At 41.7% G+C, this 26,111-nt stretch overlaps 2 protein-coding genes across 3 annotated transcripts; one reads left to right on the forward strand and one right to left on the reverse strand.

Annotated features, from left to right (window-relative positions):
* The first annotated feature begins 11,164 nt into the window (after positions 1 to 11,164).
* On the forward strand, positions 11,165 to 15,091 carry slc24a5 (solute carrier family 24 member 5). The gene is made up of 9 exons (XM_062549904.1): positions 11,165 to 11,321; positions 11,528 to 11,707; positions 11,821 to 11,904; positions 12,076 to 12,179; positions 12,351 to 12,451; positions 12,987 to 13,270; positions 13,526 to 13,732; positions 14,478 to 14,579; positions 14,661 to 15,091. Exons 1-9 carry the CDS (start codon positions 11,165 to 11,167, stop codon positions 14,981 to 14,983), a joined length of 1,542 nt encoding a protein of 513 aa, XP_062405888.1. The 3' UTR covers positions 14,984 to 15,091.
* Positions 15,092 to 15,343: 252 nt separating this feature from the next.
* On the reverse strand, positions 15,344 to 23,131 carry myef2 (myelin expression factor 2). Of its 2 annotated transcripts, XM_062548877.1 has the most exons (16): positions 22,900 to 23,131; positions 21,721 to 21,923; positions 20,227 to 21,070; positions 20,042 to 20,135; positions 19,769 to 19,942; positions 19,210 to 19,363; positions 18,928 to 18,977; positions 18,766 to 18,826; positions 18,542 to 18,676; positions 17,883 to 17,921; positions 17,514 to 17,603; positions 17,194 to 17,283; positions 16,385 to 16,477; positions 16,033 to 16,211; positions 15,874 to 15,925; positions 15,344 to 15,753 (listed from the first exon to the last, which is right to left on the reverse strand). In XM_062548877.1, the coding sequence occupies exons 4-16, from the start codon at positions 20,084 to 20,086 to the stop codon at positions 15,590 to 15,592; spliced, it is 1,326 nt and encodes a 441-aa protein (XP_062404861.1). In that variant the 5' UTR covers positions 20,087 to 20,135; positions 20,227 to 21,070; positions 21,721 to 21,923; positions 22,900 to 23,131; the 3' UTR covers positions 15,344 to 15,589. The 2 variants fall into 2 exon arrangements, with proteins under 2 accessions (XP_062404861.1, XP_062404863.1); XM_062548879.1 differs by lacking the exon at positions 16,385 to 16,477.
* Between the last annotated feature and the right edge of the window lie 2,980 nt (positions 23,132 to 26,111).

Here is a 26,111-nt window from a genome sequence, read left to right on the forward strand (position 1 = left end):
AATATTGATGCTCAATAATGGTCAGGCACTACTCCAACGAAGATAACAAATATTTGTTCATACTAATATAATAATGATAACCGGGTGGTTGATAGGCAAATCCGATAAATATGTTTATAAATTTCAAGGTCATTTACAACAAATAAAAAAATCAACATTAATCTATTTTGAAAGAGGAGAGGCTTCTTAATATGCACCAGTAATCTATGAGCACATTTACTGCCATATCCAGGAACTGTTATGTAGACGCCGGGAGAATTTCCAGGACTTTAGAAGGTCAGACGCATCATAAGGTTCATCATGAAATGTCATGTGGGGGGATTGTCCTGACTCTCACCCAGCTTTCTCACATGTTTTTCTCCATGACTGGACTGAAGCAACACATCAAATGTGAAGCATCTCCTGTCCTGTCCTGAGGGAGAGAACTTTCCGGCCCTCCTACTGTATGTGTGGCAGAACCTTCTCCTTTAATCGGAGTCTGCTTGTCTTGTTCTGCCTCTGCGTGACTACTTCCAGCTACTGGGACCTGACAGATCCATTTCACCCGAGAGCAGCGCTGACTGAGTAACAGCAGCTCCGGAACCCCAGGGTTCACTTTCAGATGAAGCTTACACTCACACGTTCAGCACATGCACAACATACATTTACATATGCCGAGGCTTTGTACAAAGAGAAAAGAACGGTTGTTCAAGACGGCATGTCTGCACCGTCCCCAGGCCAGAGATTGCGCAAAGTCAGTACACAGCGTTGTAGAACATGTGGAAACAGAGGTCTGTGTTCACTCTGTGGCCTACCATGTCAGTGGTAACAAAGTCTTACACATATACAAAGCAGAATGAGTCCAGTGACTAGAGCCTTAGAAACCGTCTTCAAAATATAAATCTCAGAAAACAACAAACTAGATACAGACTGTGGAAGAGCATTTGCCAACTTCGATTAAAAATATTTATATTCCATGCAACTGCAAGTAGTTAAACTAATATAAATTAAGTGTTAAAGCCAGAAACTTAGAATATGAAAAAGATGTTTCTAGTCTTAAATTAATCCAATTTGTGATTTAATGGAATGCAGAAGTGCACAATTGTCTCCAGTAAAACCATGTAAGGAGACAACAGTTGTTGACTACTCCAGGCTTCCAGTTTTAGAGCATAGTAGATCACACACCGCCTCTCACTCCTAACATACAAACAAAAGTGCATTGACAGAGAGTATTTTCATTGAGATCTTTTAGAAATATGGATGTACATTAACTAGGATATAGTTTAACATTTGAATTGTGCTTTTGTTCAGAAGACAGTGCTTATTGTTCATTTTACCCTTTTCACATCACTTCACATGGAACGATGAGCATTTCCCTCTGTCTCTTGAGAGTTACTGATAATATATAGTGTGTGTGCTTTTGTGAGAACAATCTGTTTCTGTATTAAGACCGAGTCAGAGCGCATGTGACAGAGAAGTTGAAGTAATGCTGCTTCCCCTGGCGCGTGTGCAAATCTTCACCTGACCTTCACTTCTACAGATATCGTGTGTTAGGGATACTAATACCCCTCCTCTTGCCATTGACTACTATGAAACACTCTTCCTGTTTTCCTCGTTTTACTCTGCAGTGACATGTGAAGGTCCAACAAATCAGTAATTTATGATAGAATAATGTACCTTTAGGGAAGAGGACAAGAAAGCTAAGACCATCCACCTTCTAGCAAACCTCTCCCCGTGTTTCATCGCAGTATTAAAAAAAATGTCCTGCAATTCTGTTTGTCTTGAGTGCATGCAAAGTGCATTTGTATCTTAATGCATGCACAGTACTCAATCTCCGTTTGTGCTGTAAAATAAAAAAAATGTTAAGAAATCAGTTAGGCTATTGGGCATTAGAAAGAGGTCGTCACCTTCGAACCTGAGATAGGAGACCATTCCTGGACAGGAGCGTTGATCTTCAGTGAGGAGAAAAAGAGAAGAAAACATCAGGTGGTGGAGAAAGGGGCTCAGGCCTTCCCTCCACTGAGGCCCTGCCCGCTTGTGTGAGAAGGTCATGAATTTGAATAGCAGGCCTTTGATCGTGGCGGGACACAGACTGACTTTAGCCCAGTGAGGTGGAAACCAGGGGAGGGGGGCTTTGCCATGCAGACTGGGTTACTGCCATTCAGCTGTAAGGGGGGGGGGGGGGGGGGGATGATGGAGGCCCATGGAGGACAGAAGTAGGGCCTTTGGGAAAGTACAAGAGTGGCGGCGAGATCCGAGCCAGGGCCAATCATGTCTATTGTGAGTGCAAAGAGAAGCTGGTTAGGCCTGGGGAGACTCCATGACCTTGGCAGATGACATATTTCAGAGGTAGGGACAAGTAGAGACCAGAGAAGTCTTCTTTTTTTCTCCCACAGAAGATCTCAGCAGCGTGCAAAACCCTTGTCGGCACAAATAAAGGGCTTGGCATTTTGCTGACTAAATATAGTGACAAGTGACCTGTCTGCAAACAATGGTGGTCCGTGGAACATGCTGCAGCTGTGGACGTGATGCAGGTAGCGGTTGAGTGAACGCAGCTACACTGCTCGGGCGAGTGGAGGAGTTCCCTCCTCTTCTTTTACCTGCATCGATTCCCTGCCTCCAGCAGCCTCCCATTGACCAGGGTTGGGTTGTAGGCATTGTTGTCGTTGTTTCACTTGATTTACCATGGTTGCACAGAGAGGGGCCAGACTGTTCAGTTAGCCATAAATTAAATCTTTGCCACAGTGGGGGGTTGGGCCTGTTTTTGTATGTGTATGTATGGGTGTGTGTGAGTAACTGTGTGTGTGAGTAACTGTGTGTGTGTGTGTGTGTGTGTGTGTGTGTGTGTGTGTAAAAAAGGGGCTGTCGAAGACAAAGAAATAAGAGTTTCTGCGTGCAAGCCTATGCTGAGGAGAGCAGGGGGTGGGGGATTGTAAGTTAACCCTCCCGTTCCACTCCCCGTTGTCAAACGAATATCACTTACATTTTGAAGACAGCAAAAAATAGATATTTCCAGTCCAACGAGTTGGGATTCCTCCACACCCGCGCCTCATACGGCACCACCAGCTACTCAGACTAACACGACTGTTGACCACAAAAAGGGAAAGCAAATAAACAAACCACAACACTTCCAAATATGTCAGCTTTCGGGCTGATGAATTGGATCCTATGTTGCGCCCACAAACAAATGCTATGCTAGTATCAGATTTTGTCCTCAGGACAAGCTCATCCATTCTTGCACAGAAAACAACCCATGCTCTGAATGGTACCTTAAGTCCAAGCCCACATATCCCTTACGATTTCAACAAAGGAAACCTTCACTGGCCAGTAATCCATTCCTCTCCATATGTATTGCCTGAACAATACACTCCATTATATGCCTGTGACAAAACCTAGCATTGTCTCAATTTACAAAAGACATTATATGTGTGCAAGTATTTGTTGATGGACTATAAACAATTCCCTTTTTCATGTTTAATTTTTTTTTTTTTTTTTTTTTTTTTGATTGTCAGTGAAACCCATCCTTAGACCCAGACAATACTGGCATCATATTTACGGTTTGAAATCATTTCCAGTTACAATGATTCATAATTAGTGGCCACAAACGCCCTGACATCTATGCATAAGCACATTGTCTCTCTGAAGAGGATGGTTAATCATAGACCAAATCATTATGATCATCTATATTAGAAAATGAATTGCAAATAAAAGGGTAGGTCTTATGACATATTGGGTTTCAACTGCTACCCACTGTGTGTGCTTTAGTGGATGCCTCAAGAGGGGTAATGAAGGGGATATTGTGGATCCAGTAAGAACAACAGTGCAGAACAGGCACGCCCCTGATCCTTGATGACGCCATCCTTTTTGGTGAGCTCAAAAGTTCACCAGTTTCTCTCCAAATGTCCCAAGCAAAACAGAAACAATTCCAGAACATTCACATGGAACATTTGGGTGCCATTGTAGCAAAATGCAAAGGAGGAACATTTGGGTGCTTTTCTACCAAAATGCAAAGCTCCAACAAGCCAACTCTGCAAATGGCTCTCCTAAACAGCCAGATGGTCACTCTGTTTAGGTGGTCTTTGGTCAAGGTTTGAAGGGACAGCTGACTCAGCTCACTGATAGAGGGAGAGAGAGCGCAAAATCCCTTTCAGAGCACGGTGCTCCACACAAACAAGCCTGCACATCATGCAGTGGTGAAACAAAGCTCGTCCTTATTGACCACGGCGAAGACAATGGCTTGGACACCACAGGGCCTCACCTCTGGGCCGACCCGGCTATACAAACAGCACGGGCGGTTTCGGCAGCTCCAGTTGGCCCGGCCGTGCCCTGCGGTCTGAGGCCATTCAGCTGGAGACAGCTCAGGGACCATCCTGCCCCGGACTCCATACAACTCACAACAATGACGGGTCACTTTTCTTTCACCCAAGGGCCCATTCAGCTGGCGGGCTTTGTCCAGCCTGACCCCTGGCAGTGGGTCAATCAGAAAACGTGTCAAAGGACAAGCGAGGCCCTTTTTCCACTTCTTTAAATGAGGAGCATCCTCACACCCATACTTATCTCAAGCTGTACAGTTGAGGGATGTTGTTTTGCTACACACTGGATCTCAACAGCAGATTCAATTACTAGCCAGTTCAATCCCAAGCAGGATTTTATTTAGAAAAAAAAAAGAAAAAAAAAGACAACAACAAACAGCAGTGATAGTAGATTCTCAATAATCTACTTCCTAATTATAGGAGGCAGTTAAGACAAATGCTAATGCCTGGCCCTCGTCCTCCCCCACGCCTCCGCCCCAAGGAGGAATACATCAGACAAACAAGCACACGGACTAATCAGTACTTTGAATTGCGCCGGCCAGCAGATTCCTTCAGGATTTAAACCTGCTTGGCCTGGGCAGCACGGACAGCCGGCACTGAAGTAATCTGACATATGGCAATTCTCAGGCTTGGAGCAACAGCCTCTCCCCAAGCACTTTCACTGTGCCCACAAACAGCAATTAAGAAAATGTGCAATTAATTACCAGCCGGGGGCAATAGGATCGGAGCATTGATTGGTTGCCAAGCAGGACAAAACAGTGACTCATAACATCGACAGTTTCGAGAGGGCTTTAAAAATTGGGTCCTTTGAAGGGAGCAGTAGGAACATATGAAAAAAGTAATTTCATAATCGATCTACCATTTAACCCGATCAGAAGATAAATGTACTCCAAGCTACTCATGACGAATGAATACAAACCATTAGAAATAAAACACCAGTTTGCACACAAAAAACTCTTAGCATGGAAAGTTAGTGGGAAATGCTTTACACAAGCTACATATTACCCCAAACACAACTGACTGTCTTCTGCAAGAGCCTCACCCACAGTAGTAAACACAGGCACGTGTAAAATGACTGCTTTGGGAATGCACTCAGTGGCTCTGGCCCTTTTCTGTTGGAAAGGTGACTCCCTCTGCTAACACATATGCATTCAGCTACTGGAGAGCTGATCTGAGGACAGGCAACACAACTGCTGCTCATCTTCTCTAAGCTTAGCAGTGTCACTGAACAAAAACATTGATCTGGCAAGGCCACCCCTTAGGATGTACGCCCTGAGAGGTACAAAACATTCCCACGCATAAGGTGCATGTTGAGACATATGAATGACCTGTTGCACACAAATACGCCCTTTTCTTTTTCCATTATCGACTATTGACTGATTTTCAGCTTCAAAGAGTAGGCTTCCTTTTAAAGGGTCCACATTCACGACTCACTATTCAAAACAGGAAAGTGGGAATTATCTATGAATAAAATCAGAGTCGATATTGTGAAAAGACTTGGATTCATTCCTGTGCTTGACAGTAAATAGCGTGCAAATGTTCCTCAAGGTGAGACTTAAGCAGCCACAGTGCTCTGTCAGTGTACTGCCAGTCATATAAGGATTTGTTCATTGTTAGATGCTGACCTTCAGACTATCTAAAGGATACTATTGCACCGCCTGCCAAAAAGCTAATGCTTCTTCATCGTGGCTCAAAGGAGCATATGTCCATGGAAAAAACTGTCTCAGCGCAGAGGTCAGTACCGCTGATGTTTTTTCTTTTTCTTTATAAAGGTCTTAAAGGATGTCTGTACCTACAAAGGGGCATGAACTGTATTTATCCTGACAGAGTTTGGCTCTACACTGATGTGGGCCTCCGTCTGTTGACTATATCGCAAGAAAACAGGCAGCAGAGCAGGTAGTGACTTGACTGTGCTACTCTGTTATCCTCTGCCATGATGCTCTTCACCCAGTAGATGGCACTACTCACCCCAACGCTGCTTGCATCTCAGATGACTACAGAAGGTGCTGGAGCAAAAGGAAGGGTTGTCCACTGCAAATCTGACCACAGTTCTTCATGAAGTCCTGCTTACATCATTACTCAGTTGGCTGTCAAACAGTGTCGTAGACTTTCGTTTAATTACCTGAAAGATAAATTGATACAAATGTTGACGTCCAATTCCATTCATAATAATTATGGCAAAATGAAATGTTATACAAGGATTACGTTTGTAGGCCTTGAATCATGTTATATACTGTCTAATTCTGTATCATATAATATAATATTCTGGATTGCATGCCAATGCATTGGAGTAAGTTCAAGTGGTCGCATCTCTCCGAACCAACCCAACTTAAGAGAGGCTGAGGTTTCAAATGTCTCTTTAAATTAATACTAAAGCACGTCAAATGTGTCATAGACACGTAAAACCATTAGAGCTATTCCATGTGATGCAATTCATCAGCTTCAGCTAGTTGGGCCTGTCCATGATGACACTTAACTCATTCAGTCAATAAGAGGCAAGGGGGAAACATTGGCTCAATAACTTTTTTCTTCATATAGTCCAAGATTTATTCCCTCAGCTCCAATAACATTAGACCTCATAGCTTTGCTAACCTCTTACCCACAAATTGGATTTCTTCTTCCAAGAATGTTTTGTTTCCCACATTTGTCAGGCCTTTCTTTAATCAAATATATTTACTCTTCATTATCGTAATTGCTCTGTGGATGAAACTAAGCTGACCACGGCAGATTTAATTAGCCCACTTTAGATAATGCAGTGGTACTAGGCAGATTCAGGCGGAACATTTTTTTTCACAGTAAAGAGTTATAGTGTAATGAATGAAGAAGACAACCGCGCTCCATAGACTCTTTTGATGACTCTTGAATACTGAGATTTCATTAACTATGAAACGATGCAAATCTCTTGATGCTGAAAGGCTTCCAAAAGAGGCAGGAAGGGAAAAAAAATAACATGTTACTCTTGTAGTCATAGCAGCGTATCTGAAAAGTGGAAACGCAAATGTTCACAGTCTGCTGTTATTGTTTTTCGCATGAATCACATACTGTCACTATTACTATTACTTACTCTAAAAACTTCACAGTGTTTGCATGCTCTGATTTTTTTTAGTTTAGCCAAGAGGAAAAGCCAACAGACTGTTAATGAAATCTACCCACAGTGCAACTCTTCACCAAAGCCTCCTTTCTTAAGTTCCTCCAGGCCACTCTCTCCTGCTCCACGGACTCATGACTCTCAACACAGCACTCCACAATATTGCACGAAACCTTTGCTGGGTTGGGCGCTTTCAAAAGAATATAAAGAAACTAATTGGTCCGTGTAGCTTCAGCCCCTCATTCAGTGCTATGCCTTGGAGTGCAGCATGCCACTCTTCAACCCATTAACGGTAGTCCGCCTGGAGACCTTCACATTAAAAAAAAACACATCCTGGATAAAGGCAACAGTGGTTGTCCAAAAAAGTGAGTCAAGAGGTCTCTTAACTGGTTGTCAGGAAGGATGGGGGGAAAGTCAGCCTGTAGGATTATTTCTTCCTAATTAATGAGTGACTTTTAATATCAGGCCACCTCAGGGAGGTCTTGACAAAAGTCAGGCCCTGACACCTCCTGAGACCCTTATTCAATCTCTGAATATGAAATAATAGGGTAGGCCGGCAAAAGTGTGAAGACAGAGCCACTGCCTACCAGGAGGTAATTACTGGAAGAAGCACAGACCGGACCTTGAGACTCATTCCCAGGCCTCCTCTCCAGGCTCATGGACAGGGAAAATTGATGGAGCCCGTTGTTAAACATACTTTTTAATTGAACATGGCTTGCAGATGGTTTTAAATGACGGTCGAGTTCAGTTCCGTGATAGAGAGCATCTGGCGAAGCTGCCTGGAGCAGAGATTTCTGTCTGGTTTGTAAGTTCGCCAGTCCAGTGGTCAAGCTTCACAAGAAGTTAAAGAGAAGATATCTGATTGTCCCTTGCCTATGTTTCCCCTCCTTGTTTTGATTGCCAGCTGGGAAGATTTACTTACTTCGCACAAATGTGTGGTAAATCATTTAATTCTTCCATTCAGCCACAGGCAGAGCATGCAAATTAATTCCTTACTTCTATCCAAAGACAAAAAAAATACTAAAAGTTACAACACTATATTTTCGCAAGTTAGGCGCAAACAATCTAATGTAATCCGTGGCGACACTGAACATTTTCCACCACAAGCCACAGGGAAAAAAAAGGAAAAACACACAAGGAACGACGACGCTCCAGTCTGGCAAGTAGCACGGAGATGAAATTTAATCTGGTCTGTTCCCGCCTCTCCCCTCTAGGGCCCCGCACTCAGCTCCAAGAGAGCTCAAAAGGCAGCTCTGCATTTCAACTCAGAGTACGGATAAGACAGAAAGCATATGGATTTAATAAACGTGCAATATGTTTTGATTTCGATGTATCAAAGAAATACAGATGCTGTCGATTCATGTAAACATGGCTGTGCTCTACAAACCTGCTGAAAAGATGGGGTGGCATGTGTGCTAAAGTAGTTACACTGTCTGCTGTTACAGCAACCAACAGCTACAGACTTTGTGAATAGTTAGTGCTCCAGTTTCCAAGTCAAACAAGGTCATTGCTCTACTAAAGTGCAAATGGAAAGACATAAAAAAAAAAAAAAAAGATACTGCCTTCAGTGAGAGGATGGACAAACAACAATTATTTTCTGAAAAATGTCAGATATGGACTAACACTGCCATCTGCTGATTGTCTAGGACAGTACATGACCATTTATATCTGAAATTCTATGGGAAGTGTTACTGTAAAGATGCCAAGAGATTGTATTTCCTCAAAACAAATCATAATGTAAAATGAACCAATTAATAACTTTAATTTACGTGTTATGGTTAAATAAGTGGGATGTGTTAAAACACAACCAGTGGGCAAAGATGGCTATTGGAGTTCATAATAAAAAAAGGAACATTTTCCTGTTTATGCAAATAACATCTAAAACAGTTTTTAAGTTTGTTAAGCCTGTGGATATAACCTACATATTGAAATCAGTCAACTGAAAGACAAACGACTGTAGGCCCATATGGCAAAGCTAAGTTGCATTAGCCTACTATGCTAATACTACTATTTGCAAACAAATCAGAATATTCAAAAACTCTAATTCCTGTTTTCGACCGTGTTTTGTTGGCTGTGTTGCGCTGTCTAACGACCTATTGCTGTTACAGTAAGTGGACCCTATCTGTGTGCACTGCCAATTTGAAACTCAAGAGGTCACTGTACCCAAATCATTGCAAAGTGGGCAATTTAGTGCAACGAGGAACTATATAGGCTACATACACGTTAAAAGAACATATATACAAACCTTGTAGGCCTATTGTATGTTTCCCCATGAAAATAAACCTGGCAGCAGAATTCAAGGGAGAGATTTTCCAAAAATGCCACCGATGTAGGCCTAAAAGCTGTAGGCCTACTATATCACCTTTGGATATCACTAATATAAACTGGGATAGAAAGGCCAAGATTTCTATGGACTATGACACATTCCTGGGGAAATGCATTTAATAAATCACTGAATCCTACATTATACAGGACATGCCTGGTCTGGCTTGAAATATAGCCTAGGTAGGGCATACGTCAAGTCAATTAGCAGATGGCACACTGCGGTTTCTCGCTTTATATCCGCTATGAATAAAAGGTCATTGTAAAATAATTCAACTTACCACAATGTCTGAAAGTATAACGTAAGCCTACATCAGACAGAAAAGTTACATCTCCTGTCCGTATGCCTTGCCTTCAGACAATTATGTAGTGTGAACTGTTATCATCATCTGAACTCGGGGAGACGCATGGACATGCCCCAACATGACCTCAGCATCGTGCACACTTTCGCAGCATCCTTCACATGAGCAGTGACGTCAAGACACAGGGTGGTAATGGTGTCAGTGATATATGTGACCCTGTAAAGCGGAACCAGTCGTTTCGGTAAAATTTAGTAAATTAAGTTATTGTGCTCACGTGAACGGCCATAAACTAAGCTTTCAAACGATATGTATATCGAGGGTATTACACAAACTATCGCTAAGATAACCGCATCCAAAGTTGACATGGTTCTCCTGTCATGATATGCCAGAAGAGGAGAAATCACCTGTTTAAGCGGCACGTGCACAACGGGAATGACAGCAAATGTGTTGAATCTTCGCCGGGTTTAACAGTCAAAACGTAGGTTTTTCAGTGAAATGCGTTCACGATATGAAACTGTAGACTGTATACAGCCGAATTATGCGAAAACGTGAAATTCAACATTTTAACCCGTTTGTTATTGTTGATTTTCTCAAAATAACGATGTGCGCAAAACGACTGATTTCGCTGTGAATGGTCACATATTTGCCTATTTACCAATGCTATTATGTCGTTGTTAAGTAGTTCTAGTCAGCTCACTGGGTGTAGGCTAACACAACAGCTTTATGAAACCGCCTAATTCAGTCCTGAAAAAATCAGTGTCATACATATTTGCCTGGCATATAATAGCCACAAATATTGATATTGTTTATATTTATATTGTCATGCTAATGTTAGGAATTTACTGTGGGCCAATAAACCTCTATCCTGAGTTAAGCATTCCTGCCTTAGGGTTTGATATGGTTTCATAGCCTATTAGCCACAGGCACGGGGCCTATTCAAGCAGAATAAAGTTGTCTCGTGATTAGGCTACCAGTCCTTTGTAGAGCAGCGTGCAAATGATGCTTTCCTTGACTGGTCCATGTCGAGTAGCTTACTTCAGTTGAGCTGTGGATGTAAGAGGCTTAGGACAGGGAAAACTTTTATGCTTTAGCTTAGTGTGGCAGTCTCATGATTTGACTTTTTGTAGTTCCAGAGTTAGCGTAGGCAAACTAATTAGATAATGAATAAAAACGTAAGTAATCACAAGAAAAACAGAAAAGACATTTTCTTATATATTTTCGCATTCGTGCTATTTTTGTATTGCTCGGTACAAATACTGTTCTATATTTCAAAGTCGTATCAGCATGTGAATTCTCCAAGAGTACGTCGGGATACTGGTAAGAAACAATTTGATAGATAAATAGCCTATGTGAAACCACTGTGGCGTAGGCTACAGTAGACTTCAGAGCTAATTATGTTCCATTTGTTTGAATGATCGAAAATTACAATTCTGAATGTTATCCACTCCAGAACTGTGTCATGGGCTTGAAGTGTCATTGTCTTGCATGAACTGATGGTGAATAACTTGCATGTTTTATTTCAGAAAATGAAACAGAGTGCGTGGCCCCCCAGTCGTCGGAATTCCCTGATGGGTTTTTCACAGTGCAAGAGAGAAAAGATGGAGGGCTTATTATATATTTTATGATCATTTTCTATATGCTTTTGGCTATTGCTATAATTTGTGATGACTACTTTCTGCCATCCCTTGAAGTCATCAGTGAGCGTAAGTGGTCATTTCTTGAATGACTTGTTTTTTGATTACAATTGTTTTTAGTTGGTCAGCCCTAAGTTATGCACTGAAAATGTTGTAGCCTACTCTGTTATACTATTTTACAGGTCTTGGGCTCTCACAAGATGTAGCTGGAGCGACATTCATGGCAGCTGGAAGCTCAGCTCCAGAACTAGTTACAGCGTTTCTGGGTAAATAAACCTGTGATCATATCTAACTGTGATGTTTTATTTTAAAACTTTTCAAAATGTCGTTTTAGTTGTGTTTTTATGTATTTCAGTGTATCAACCAAGTAACAACATGATAAAAAAAAAAATGTAATGATGCACAGAAATTCAGTCATAAATTAAAATTTCTCACAGGTGTTTTTGTCACAAAGGGAGACATTGGGGTCAGTACCATTGTGGGATCAGCCGTTTACAACCTCCTTGGTATTTGTGCAGCATGTGGACTCTTAACCGCTGTGGTATGTAATCTTCCATGAAAGGTTTGCTTAACCTACCTTGTACTGTACATGAAATGACCAACTGAACAGGTAGCCTGTTCTGTTCTGGGTCAATTGCAGACCCATCACCTGAGTCGTGTAGTAAAGATACAGCACTACACAGAGCTGAAGTATTTTGTTTACAATGTCCAGGTGGGGCGACTCTCCTGCTGGCCACTGTTCAGAGACTGTTTGGCTTATGCTATAAGCGTGGCTGCTGTAATAGCAATCATCTCAGATAACAAGGTGTACTGGTGAGTACCTTAGGAAACATCATTTCCTCAATATAACCACAACACTGTCAGGAACAGTAGCATTGCTGCCGCATACTGTACAAACAAGGGACATTGACTTTGGTCCTGCTGAGTCATGTATCATTAAAGGGATAATCCGGAGTGAAATGCAGTTTAGATAAATTTTTCGGACTATTGGGAGTACATACGTTGAGTTGACACCAAAATCATGTCATTCGGATGTATTTTGAATAGTCCGAAAAATTGATCTAAAGTGCATTTCACTCCGGATTATCCCTTTAAGCAATTGCACTTTTGTCAGTATATTTCTAATCTCTTGTAGTATTCCATCTTCCAAACCATAAAAGCTCTGTACAATTAATGTCAGACATCTTGTAGTAATTGCACATGCCCTTAAAATTAGCTTACCGTTCTAAAATGCTTTATTTCTCTGTTCCTTGAATAGCCTTGTGATAACAAAAAGTTTTTTGTAAACTTTTTTGTAGTAAATCAAAATGCTATCACAGTGACCATCATGTTGTTGGTCTTTTTCCAGGTATGAAGCAGCTTCTTTACTTCTTGTGTATGGGGTGTACATAGTCGTGCTCTGCTTCGACATCCGAATCAGTGAGTATGTGCTGCGCAAGTTCAGTCCTTGCTGTACCTGTGTGGCCAAAAACGCTGAGGAGCGCAGCGAGCAGCAGTCCTTGGTGGGATGGCAGGACGACACAAGCCTCCGCCTGCACCGCAGATCCCGGACAGACAGTGGAATCTTCCAGGACGACTCGGGATACTCTCACCTCTCCCTCAGTCTTCATGGACTAAATGAAATCCCAGAGGGTAGAAGGCACATAATGATTCACTTTCAGTGTGACAGTTTAAATTATGGATTGGTCTGCATGAAATTATTTACAGCCCTTTTGTGGTTATAAATTATTAACTGTAGTTAGGTCTGCCAAAATTGATAATAGATGTGCCTCCCTACCCATAAAATGGAAGTACTAAAAAAAAAAAAAAAAAAAAAAAAGGAAATTTGTAATCGTAACATGGTAATTTAACATCCCAATACTGAATTCCACTACTGTTTCATGGCAGAGCACAAGAGCGTTTTCAAGATGCCTGAGAATGACCTGAAGCGTATCCTTTGGGTGCTCTCCTTGCCGGCCATCCTGCTGCTCTTCCTGACCATTCCGGACTGCCGCAGGCGCACCTGGAAGAAGTGGTACATGATCACCTTCTTTATGTCAGCCGTGTGGATCTCTGCCTTCACTTATGTGCTGGTGTGGATGGTTACTGTGGTAGGTAAGGAAAAAGTAATCATTTTAACTTTATAACACTTACTTAACTTTGTAACAATACATTTATGTTTATATTACTGACTGTGGGGAAGAGGATTCATATTACCCATTAGATTTTGTTTTGTAAACATTTTTTCTTTGGAGATATGTCATGTTGGGAAAACCAGAGTATAATGCAGAAATCAAATTGGCTTGAAGATTCAATATTTTGAATGGTAGACTAAAGCATGAGAGCAGCGGGCCATGCAGAGTAGTCACATGCTGCACTGGCTAATTCCTGAAATGCCGAGAGTTTGTATCCCGGGGAGATTAGTGTAGCCCCCTCATCTCGGGGTAGACGTGACTCTCCGCCAACACAGGATTAAGGTCTATTTTGCCCTGTGGGTTACCATGAGAAACCATGTGATGCTCGCAGAGGTTGTGGAGCATAATAGGATTATTATCCTGCTGGTTGTCATAAAAGTCTCACATGAGAAAAGGAGGAGAGTAACCATTGTAAGCCCACTGAATGGACCGCCCAGGTACTACGACTCTCTTGCCCCCAGGAAAGCGTGATGGTCACTGAGCACATCCTGAATGCGGTTGGCCCCAGGGCAGCATTCTTAGTTTTATCATGAGGCACAGCTCTCCACGTAGAGCCTCTTAAATCCCATAGGCTCATTCCCATTAGCTAAAGCATTGCGTAAATGATCTAAGAATGCATTAAGAATACATTACGGATAAGTCCTTGTCGTTGTCATTTCTCTTAGGGGAAACACTTTCCATCCCTGACACGGTAATGGGCCTCACTCTGCTTGCTGCTGGGACAAGCATTCCAGACACAGTGGCCAGTGTCATTGTAGCCAGAGAAGGTGAGAGTATAACTGAGATAGTTTGATTTGTTTGTGGTTGAAAAAGTAAGGGTTCTCAGATGTACTCTCCCTTTTTCTCAGGCAAAGCAGACATGGCCATGTCCAACATCGTGGGATCTAATGTATTCGACATGCTCTGCCTGGGTCTGCCATGGTTCATCAAAACCGCATTTGTGGACACTACCTCTCCAGTGGAAGTGAACAGCAGTGGTCTGGTGTTCACAGCTGCCGCTCTTCTCTTCTCCATCGTCATACTTTTTGTGACGGTACACGCTAACGGATGGAGACTGAACTGGAAGCTTGGAGTCGTTACACTGTTTTTCTACATTCTCTTTGCCACTCTGTCCATTTTGTATGAACTGGGAATTATCGGTAACAACCCCATCAGAACATGCAATGACTAACTGATTATCCAAAGCTATTGACCAAACTCAGGAATCGCTGGACAATTTGAAGAGGCCTGACCTGCTAGGCCTTATCTTGCTTCTCAAAGGGAGTCAGTCTTGGAAGACCAAAACTGATAAGCGTTTATGATCCCTTTATACAAGCGACAGAAAGAGGAACACAAAATAAAATGGGAAACAAAAAAAAAAATTCCACTCACTCACCTCTCATTTGTCTGGGTATGGCCAATGGTTACGGAAAACTACCACCTCAAGGTATATAAATAGCTTAAGGATCTCTCATAACAGTTTATGATCTGCAAATTCACCTTAAGTAACAAGCACACTTTGATCTCACAAAGAAGGTTATGAACACTCAAGTTTAAAAATTAAAAAGTTTATTTTGTCATTCAAATAAACCGGTGGCCCACAAATTAAAAAGGGTTTACAAAAAAGTAAAAGGGGGAAAAAAATCACGGTATATAAACAAACCTTATACACATCCAGGTACTGAGGCTGGTGGTGTCATTCACTGAGCATGTGGTACAACAGCAGAGACTTATGGAAATGTGTTTTTAAAACAAAACAAAAAACAGGGTGATGGGTGATTATTGTTACTACGATGTTTTAGGCGTTTCGGTCAATGCGAACATCGACTTCACGGCCATTAATTTTGGTGCCATTCATCAACCGACAGGCCGTATCTGCACTCTCTGGTGAGTCAAAGCGAACGGTACCGCACCCTTTCGACTTCCCATTCTCCATCTTGATCTCTGCAAACATCACCTGACCTGGGATTCACATCAAAGGCAGTAGTCAGTGCAACTGAACCATGTGAACCTTTCAAAGCTAAAAAAAAATATCAAAGATGACTCCCAAAGTATTCCATAACAATCCATTTCTTCACTTACCACAATGGCTGAATTTTTCCTTCAGTTTCTGCCAGGTAAGGTCATAAGAGAGCTAAAATACAAAAACAGGAAAAAAATTTATAATTCACAAGTCTCAAATCTAGAATACCAAGTGTTTGACAAGGAAATAAATGAAAAGAGATTAAAACCGATGCTTACATTTCTCACAAATATCTGACATCCGCCCTTTGATCCGGATCCCCTGTCGGACATTCCTCCGCCCATGTGACCAGCACCGCCGCCGAAGCCGCCAAAGCCGCGGTTCATGTCCATGCCGCCGCCCATCCTGTCGAAGCCGGCGCTCATGCGCTCCATGCCCATGTTACCCATCCCACCGCCTGTGCCAGAGTCAAAAGTGTCATTCACCCAGCGAGCTCTTAGAATGAGAAACTTCATCTGAACAGGTCATGGTTTTTAAAAAAGGTGGTAAGGAAATGAGTCAAAGCAAATGTGGTTGTAGGGTGTTGTGGGGGGGAGAGAATGGAGGGTTAGCGGTGAGAGTGTGATGTACCTAAACCAGACCCCATTGGACCCATGCCAGCATTCCCCATGCCTCCGCCCATGCCTCCGCCCATGCCTCCTCCATAGCCTCCCATCCCTCCGCCTGATGAAGAGAACGCACTGGCAGTCAGAACTCGTCAGCAAGCCAAGAGACAGGCCCCAATCCATACACACTTCAAACAGAATTAAAAACAAAACAACAACAACACACACCATTCCGCCCACACTGAATGTCACAGCGACAACACCAACCAAATCAGACTGTTGTAACATCTCCCCACACGGTCATACTTTTCCCTAATGGTTTATTTTGATGAAAGAATCCATCATGCTGGACATCTGAACAAATCAATAGCAAATCAGGACTTTGATACCACAAGATAGTACACTCTGTTCATTTCCTGACTCAATATATTTGACCATGGATATTTGCAATCTGCCCAGCTCCACTATACACCTGACTGCAGGGAGATGTAACCGTAAGTGAAGAGAGACCCTAAGACATCTCTGTCAGATTTTCGGTTTGTAAATGGCCTTGTCACCACAACCTCTATGGGGCTGGAGTCGTGAATCCTTGCAAGAAGAATTCTGACAAGCAGTGAGCTTAAAACAAAAAAATGCACACAATCTTGCCTCTTAACATTATTAACCTGGAGTCAAGCATTTTGTTATCTATTTGGTCTATGCAAACTTAAATGAACACATCAAATTCAGACTCATGCGGCTTGTCTTTTAAAAGCCCTTCAAACAGGCATGCTCCTAATTAATGAAAACAAAATGACTGATGCAGAGGAGCTAAGAGCTGAGAAACATCCTCACCTAGTCCAAAGGCATCACCGAAGGGACGATTCATTGCCATGTCATTCCTGCCAAAATCACGATCCATTCCCATACCAGACCGGTACATGTCTACAGAGGAGTAGATACAAGAAGACATTTCTTTCTTTTTTTCTTTTAAAAAAAAGGCCTGATTCAAATCTGAGAGGACTCTTATCAGAATGACTGGTGCAAAGCCATCGATATCTCAAAGTTGCGACACTACCATTGACTCCCGTGTACAAACAATGGCTTTAACATGGAAGTCAACGGCTGTCGCAACTTTGAGATATCGATGGCTTTGGACTGGTGCATTTCCATACCTCCCATCCTTCCCATGGGACCCATGTCACGGCCTCCGAAGCCACCCATACTGCCCATGCCATCCATGCCCCCGAATCCACCACCCATTCCTGAGGGAGCAAAGAAATGGCATTGTACAAATGGTCAATTAATGGCACACACAAAAAGGGGCAATATACCCTGAATTGTCCTTTTTCTGTAAATGACAACTTCATTGTGTGACTCACTGGACTAAACCCAAAACCTGCAAGTAGAACAGATTGAGGGAAATGTGGACATAACAAATACAGCCATTTGTTGTTGTTGTTGTTGTTGTTACATTTTGGCAATGTCATTTACTTTGATGTGTGTGCCAAGACAAAGAGCAATCAAAGTATCCTTCATCTCACCTCCCACTCTGTTCATTCCATATCCTGGACCATCCATCCCTATTAACAGAGAAACGAGTTTCACTTTCTTTGACCTCAATGGAAGGGATAGACTGGCCATGAACATTATAGGGCAACAAACATGGGTAAATGTATACCAGAGTTGTTTACTAGTAATTGACCAGAGACCTGGCATTTGCTTTTGGGAACATCTCTGTCTCAATCACACCGTCTTATCTTATCTTGTCCAATTATCAACAACTAAACTAGGTTGGAGTCATTGTAACCTCAAACTCGGCCATCTTGATTAAACAGTAACTTGCACACTGACTGGTGTGTTAGCCAAGAGACTGCAAAGGACAGCTTTTCTTCATTTGTAGAAGTAGCTTCAAGTTTCAAGCCCATGACATTTTCTAATTAGAACTCGAAGACTTATTCTTAATGGATTCTCATTCAAATGGATCTAATTAGGATTTAGTGTATGTGTTTTATCTGAAATAGAAATTCTTTTTAAAATAAAACTGGAATATTGCAAACACAATAAGATTGCCCAAACTAGTTAGCAACAGCAACTAATCAGTTTAGCAACAGCAGTTTCCTATTCAAAATCTCTCATTGTCTCTCAGAGAGCAGACAAAGAACAACTGAGGCTGAAAGTTTGAGCATGACTGTAGGAGTACCTCCAGGTCCCATGGCTCCCATTCCTCCTCCTCCTCCTCCTCCTCCTCCTCCGCCTCCTCCTCCTCCACTGATTCGGTTGGCATTTATTGGCTGACCACCAGGGCCAAGACCCATACCGATGCCTCCAAGACCCCCTGTGTGCACAAAGATTCAATGTATTCAAACCAATTCTAATGGGACAACTGCTCATTTGTAAACAGGCTGATAAAAAGGAAATACCCACTTGGCAACTGAGGCGATTTCTCTGCTGGACGAAAATCATCAATGGGAAGAGACTTATCATCCTGCAACACAAATACAATCATGACACACACGCCTTAACGCAACACTTAGGCATCACTGACAAACACACAATAATAGAAATCAATCAAAACTTTTTACTCACAATTTTGACATGCATGGGCCGGTCAAACAACATTTGTCCATTGAACATAGCTTTAAGTCAGAGTCAAGGTAAGTACACAGATTAAGGCAGAGAGAGAGGAACAAATCTAAAATCTAATGGATTTAACGTTAAACAGTTCTTGGTGTATTTAGTGGTTAATAATAGATATAAAATAAGAATAGATATGCTGTTTCGCAGTCCACAAAGCACATATTCCCCTAAAGTGTGCTTAATGTAGAGGTAGGCAGGCACGTTAAAGCTTTGAGTTTCTCTAAAGGATACAGACAGCTTGGACAGCTTCCAAAGGTTGCTGAAAAGTGACCGTTCCCATTCCACGGCTCTTCCCATCCTTATCTTCTTTAACGTCAGCCCTTTTCACCGTCCCAGCCATGCAAAAGACTTCTCTGAGTTTCTTCCAACCCACTTTGAAATCAAGCTGGGCAAAAGAACATAAAAAGAAACGGATGTCAAGGGTTATCTTTTGATTGTAAGCAATCAATTTGACAAATTATGAACAAAATCAGATTCAGGATGACCAGTCCACACTGTGATCACAATTATGTCTTACAGCAGTGTGTTTTCTTCCTAATCTACACATGCTGGCAGTAATGATTGGTGGAATACTAATGGAGTGATGTACAAATTATACAGAGCCATCAACATCAATTAGTTGTCAAGTTGCAATCTAGCCACATAAATGCTTGTGTTCACTTACTTCCACAATGTTAAGTGATGGCAAAGATAATAGTGACCAATGACCAATCATTTCCGTGAAATGCATACGAGAAGCCACAGGGCAAAAATGAAAAGAAAAAAAGAGAGACACAGTAATGCTACTCACATTGGCGACAAAAACAGTAGAGCCCAGCCTTCCTCCCTGGAGGCCATTGATGATCTCAGGGGGGATGTTGGGGTTGTTGGCGATGGCGGGAGGGATGTTGATTCCGGGAGCGCCATCTCCGCCCCGTCCTCCACTACGCAGGAGCACCCGGCGCGCATGCTCCCCCTCAGGGTCCTAAAGCACCACAGTGGCAACACAGGTCAGAGGTCGGGTTCCAGCCCCGGAAGACTCTTCTCCTTCCAAAGGAAAGCATACCATGAAAATACTACATACCTCTTTGATATTGAGCGGTCTGCCATTCAGATCATGCTTGTTCATGACCTCGACAGCTTTCTTCACAAACTCCTCATCTTTAAACTCCACAACACTGCAGGGAGAGAAGTAATGATTAAAACACTGCATCAAATGTCAGCCCAGCCTCTGACATGTTCTTGATGGATGAGATAATAGGATCTTACCCGCAACCCTACGGGTGAGACATTGGATGATCCAAACAGCACCAAATCAATCCAGAGGGACATAAATGATAAATAGTCACCGATGGAAAGTACAGACAAAATGCTTTCATTAGATTTTGAGTAACACAATGTAACCACATCAAATCCATTGACAATGTCTGATGATGTACAATGAAAAGAGAATTTTGAACACCAAAATACACATAGGAAAATATGTACTTTTTTTTTTTTGAGGACATAGTGGTCATGTTACATTACTTTTATCAACATTTATGGTGAGTCATAAAACAAATGGGACAGTACATTGTGAGAAGCTGTGGGAAGAAAGAAGTTATGAATTGCAAAAAAAGCCAATAATTTTCTCAAGGAGGTACTTAGTCAATTGAAAAGATACATGGCAACACTCATAACATCAGGTGTAACAAAACAAGTGCCATATTTGATGACAATCATCAATCAATGAAACACCTGCTAACAATTCACTTCATCTCTTATTGCCATTGACAAATTGGAGCTACCACTCTTGAAAACCACCAATTGAGAGAACTTCACAATAATACACTTAAATGTGCTTTTTGAGTTATGAATTTCAGATTAGTTTTCCAGTCACATTTGAGAGAAAAACCTCAACAAACCTCTACAAAGCCAACAACAGTGATAGGACAATTCCCTTCTAGTTTAAAAACAAATTCACATGTACATCGCCTGAGATATCTTTACCAGAAGGAACACAAAATGAAACTGCAGAGGGTATTTAAAACCTCGCGCAGCAAGTCGTCCACATCACTTACCCTTGACTTTCCTTCAGCATCCTTAAAGAGCTCCACGTATGTAACCTCACCGACTACATGAGACATACAAAGGGGGAAATACCAAAGAAAACAATGCATTTAAGATCACCAGTCTTCTCGTCAGTCGGCATTGGCACACCGCTACAGGTGGAGAAGCTCCATGAGAAAATCAACAAATGAATCAATCCAGACCAACATTCCACTACACACCACCATGCCGTACTGTTCAATTACTGAAACACCAATCAGCCAAAGACAAAGATCTAAAATCAGCATGGATACATTGAGCAGGTTGGTCAACAAGTTTCCAACAAGTCTTGGCACTGTATTAAAATGACCTTCCATCCCTTCAAAAAGCAAGCACAGCAAGACATTATTTGATTCGTCATTTCTCCTTACAAAAATCTACACAATTAGATGGTCAGAGCTACGACTTAAATGAGGTTACATTTTGGAGCTGTCAATAAATCTAGACCAAAGAAATCTTCATCAGGTAATTTCAGACCACAACAGATCAAAAGTCCTCCCATGAGGACCGTTGAAATAAACAACCAAGACTACGGTTTGTCTCTGCTCTACACTAGAAAATTCACAACATCACTACATCACAGAAGGGGGATCATTTGGAATGCTTCCCAATTTGTCACTGTAGGGGAGAGAGAGCATCTCTTGAGAGGGATGATCACACCTCTGGGTGCTTTACCTTTCTCTCGCATTAGATCTTTAATAGCCTGCCACTTCATATCATAAGGGATATTGCTAATGAACACTCGGTTTCTGTGAGCGCCCTTCTTGTCCCCTGGCCCTGAGTGTTTGTCCTTAGAGTAGGGATGATAACGATTTGATTTTCGGCCGCCAGACTTCTCTTTTCCTTCCAATTTGTCCTTGGGGACTTCCTCGGTTTCACTGTGGGGAGGAAGACAACAATGTCAATTCTTAGGTAATGTCTTAAAAGCTGATCAGAACTTTATTGCAGATATAGCTTAATTCAATAACCAAAAATAACATGCTTACTGAAAATAACTCCAGTAAAATAAAACGTTGTCTTTCAACGAGCACTGCAAGAGAAACTGTTGAACTCACCTGGCTTCTGTTTTGTTTGCAGTAAAGATCATAGCATAGGTTTGATGACCAACTTAGCGTAACGTTAACGTTCTAACTGCGTGTTGTTAAGAGGTGCATCACATTGTTGCTAATATCTTCAGCTCAAACTAAAAAACTAGTGGTGTAACCACTTATTTTACATAGACTCCGTTACAAGCTTAGATGCACAATATTTACGTTAACAATTTACATTTAACGACGTTTCTAAATAGCACTGAGCTATCGCTAACGTCGAAGTTAGCTAACAGGAACTAACGTTAACGCTTTCACGAAACGTCAATAGCACATTATTTCCATGCAAAACAACACACATGGGTAAAACCGGTGCACTTTTTGTCGTTCAGGGGTTGTTTGACTGTTGTTTATGACCACCGGGGTACCAATAACCAAAAACCTAAGTCCAATAGCCATGTAATTTATTTAGCATTGAACAGAGGAGTTTAGCTTTTAGCTTAGCATAAACTAGCTCTTGGCACTTTGTACTGGAGTCTTAGCTGCATTGTCGGATCGATATTTTGAGTTTGATGCATACTACCACCAGTGCCTAACAATCTGTATATTTTATATTACAGAAAGTTAGCAATGTTTCTGTAATTGCTATGGTGTGCAATTCGTTATAGCTAGAGGTAGATAATTTCCATTGCTGTGACTGAAACCATAAAGTATACATTCTCCATTTTAGCTTCTAGCCTTTAGCGGCCTGGGTAACGTTAGCTAGCTATGCTAGCTGACTTGTATAACACTCCCAGAATGGACAGAAAGAAAATAGTTAGGTTACGTTTTAACGCCATTTGTAGTCTCTTCGGTTGCTTCATCGTCTTGTTCTTGTTCTTGTTCTTGTTCTGTCTCGGCCTCTGGCTCCGGCTCTACCTCTGGCTCTTGCTCTTGCTCTGCCTCGGTTTCTTCCTCAGCTGCAGGGGTCGTTTCCTCTACCTTGATCTCAGAATCCAGTTCTACATCGGCCATGATTGCTTGTTTCTATCGTCGGAAAAAATGCCGCTTTGACTGCGCAGTTCAAAATTACAGACGCTCCCCCTCTGCACTGATGTTACTGTCGCGAGATTAAACGAGAAGAGGTCTATGAAAGGTCGCCTCTCTTGTTTCAGCCATCATATTGAAATGTTATATTACAAAATGTAACTGAAATAACTTGTGTCCCCAAGATTAGGCCTACTGTCTGAAGAGGTGGTTATTGTTGCATTTCAGAGGTGAAGAGGTGTTGCGTAGCAAATTAGGCTACGATAGATTGATTGATTGATAGACAGACAGACTACACTAGGCTATTGTCAGACAATATCTGACATTTTTCGTGTGTCCATTTCATATAGTAGGCTAGGCCTAGATCCGTTTGGAAAAGGACAGACAGGTATCACTAATGGGTAAGTTCAAGTAGCCTACACAAATGAAAAATGGTTTGAATTGCATTTAGGTCAATGAGAATGAAACCAGCTAAGAGGCTAACTGAAATAAAACCATGCCAATCTTTTGGGTATGTGTTGATGTGGGGTTATTTTAATTCCAAAGGCCAAGGGGACTTTATCAGAGTGCATAGTGTCCTGGATAGGCCTACATGAAATAACTGGAATTTAATAAAACAAATTAAAAAAAAACTGCTAGCCTCTATGGGAATTTTAACACATGGGTTAACGTAGGCGTTCCAAAACTTGTATTTATTTACAATACATTAGTCATTCACAAAGAAAATGTATGTCCATAAAGGTTGAACATGTTCTAATTCTGTAATTTAAAACATAAAGATCCAAAAGATGATTTTTTAATTCTCAACTTTAGCATGGGTTCCAGTACTTTTGGAGGGGACTGTATGTCATTGGAAGTAACATAATCTCACAACAAGTATCGTCATCACTTGGTATGGGAAATAGCCTACTGCAGTGCCTTAGTGGTGCGATCTGCCAAACGTACCATCAGAGCACCTCTTCCTACCCTGCAGGATAGATACAAGAAAAGAGTAGCCTATGTATCAAGCCCTAAGTATCGTAAAGGATTCCTCACATCCTGACCATGGGCTTTTCAAAACACTGAGGTCAGACAAACGTCTCTGCTCCCACCATCATGATTCTTATGTTCCAGACACACATAAATATACCCTACACTATATTACCAAAAGTATTGGGTCACTTGCCATGACTTGCATATGACATCCCATTATTAATCCATAGGGTGTAATATGAAGTCAGTCCACTCTTTGCCGCTATAACAGCTTCAAATCTTCTGGGAAGGCTCTCCACAAGGTTTAGGTGTTCATGGGAATTTTTGACCATTCTTCCAGAGGTGCATTTGTGAGGTCACACACTGATGGTGGACGAGGAGTCTCCACTCTAATTCATCCCAAAGGTGTTCAGTTGGATTGCGTTCAGGACTCTGTGCAGACCAGTCAAGTTCATCCACACCAAACTCTGTCATCCATGTCTTTATGGACCTTGCTTTGTGCACTGCAGAGTATGTTGGAACAGGAAGGGGACATCCCAGAACTGGGCTTGGCCCCTTAGATCCAGTGAAAGGAACTTGGAATGCTTCAGCATTAACCAAAAGATTTTGGACGATTTCATGCTTCCAACTTTGTGGGAACGGTTTGGGGATGGCCACTTCCTGTTCCAACAAATACGCTTCTGGAAGAATGGTCAAAAAATCCCACAAGCAGTTGAAACTGTTATAGCTGCAAAGGGTGGACCAACGTCATATTAAACCCTATGGATTAAGAATGGGATGTCACTTAATTTCACATGTGGCAAGTGATCCCAATACTTTTGGCAATATAGTGTATATTCCTACTGGCATGCTTCCAGTGACATTAAAGCCTGAAATATGCAGATATGACTTTGAAAAGGAAGGATAGGTGGCCATTACAATGAGCTTATTCACTAGTTCAACACAGGTAACCACTTCTGCATAGTTTCATGGGGAGCTGAAATGTATGTAAATGTATGTAATGTAGTGATTTTTTTGTTATTAAATATAAGGCAACAAAAAAGAGACAAAGTGAGAAAAACAATAAAGGTTAAAAAAAATGGAAGGCGTAACTGTGCGTTCAGACCAAGAGCGACCAAAGCTGCAAAATCGCCGGAAGTAATTGACTTTGAATGGGGACGAGCGACTACAGCGTCAAATCTTGGGCGACCAGAGCAACCAAAAAAAGTAAAAAACAGTTTAACTTTATGCAAATTAGCAAATTTCGCTTCGTCTGCGAAACGCTGACAACCAATCGGAATGCAGGCGTGCTTAGCTTGTGTGGATGTCATAAACGAAATTGAACGTTCAAATCTATCATGTCATGAGCGACTTGGGCGACAGAATTTCTTTTAGCCGCTGCATTTTACCGGCGTCAAAAGTGTCGAAAGGAAGGGGGTGGGAAACATGGGGATTGTTGCAGTATCCAAGCCTGTGTGTGCATGGTTAAAATTATGAAGTGTGAAACAGTTTAGGCTACAAAACCAATATTTCCTTCCAAGCAACTAACTTCTCAATTTCTTTTTAAAGTGCATCAGATTGATTTGGGTTTGAAGTACTGCCACATGTGCCTAGAACCTGTGTGTGGCCTGCTTGGCATGTGACTGAGGGGTTAATGTGATCAAACTCTGTTGAATGTTCTTATTTGACTGAAATGGGCTGATGGTTACATTATGGCTATTTTTGGAATGTGTTCCAGCTTTTGATATGTCAGGGCATAACGACCAAGCAAATTGATAAATTGATTAGCCTAGCTTTTTGAGCTGTTATGTGGGGTTTTTTTCAGTTATTCACACACTGCTTGATTAAAGTCACTGTTGCAATGACCTGTGAATGAATTCGAGACAATTTACCCTATATTATTTGTGTACATTTATGCAAAAATGTATGGGGAAAATACCATGTCTCTGCATGTAATATTGAAACTTATTCACTTTTTCATTGGCCTATGTACTTACCTTGTGACACTGAATTTCTGTCTTAATGGTGTTCTAGGCTTGTCATGCAGAGATTAGGCTAAGC

Source organism: Sardina pilchardus, chromosome 11, assembly GCF_963854185.1.
Source record: "Sardina pilchardus chromosome 11, fSarPil1.1, whole genome shotgun sequence".
In the NCBI taxonomy this organism is placed as follows: Eukaryota; Metazoa; Chordata; class Actinopteri; order Clupeiformes; family Clupeidae; genus Sardina; species Sardina pilchardus.

Bases quoted from the DNA above. Each gene is read 5' to 3' on its own strand.
- myef2 (XM_062548877.1), bottom strand. From the start codon at position 20,086: ATGAACAAGCATGATCTGAATGGCAGACCGCTCAATATCAAAGAG. The intron at 19,364-19,768 runs GTGAGTAGCATT...TCTTTTGCCCAG, and splicing joins CTACTGTTTTTGTCGCCAAT to CTTGATTTCAAAGTGGGTTG. The intron at 15,754-15,873 runs GTAAGTGAAGAA...TGTGAATCCCAG, and splicing joins GGAAAAATTCAGCCATTGTG to GTCAGGTGATGTTTGCAGAG.
- slc24a5 (XM_062549904.1), top strand. From the start codon at position 11,165: ATGAATAAAAACGTAAGTAATCACAAGAAAAACAGAAAAGACATTTTC. The intron at 12,452-12,986 runs GTGAGTACCTTA...GTCTTTTTCCAG, and splicing joins TCAGATAACAAGGTGTACTG to GTATGAAGCAGCTTCTTTAC. The intron at 14,580-14,660 runs GTGAGAGTATAA...CCTTTTTCTCAG, and splicing joins TGTCATTGTAGCCAGAGAAG to GCAAAGCAGACATGGCCATG.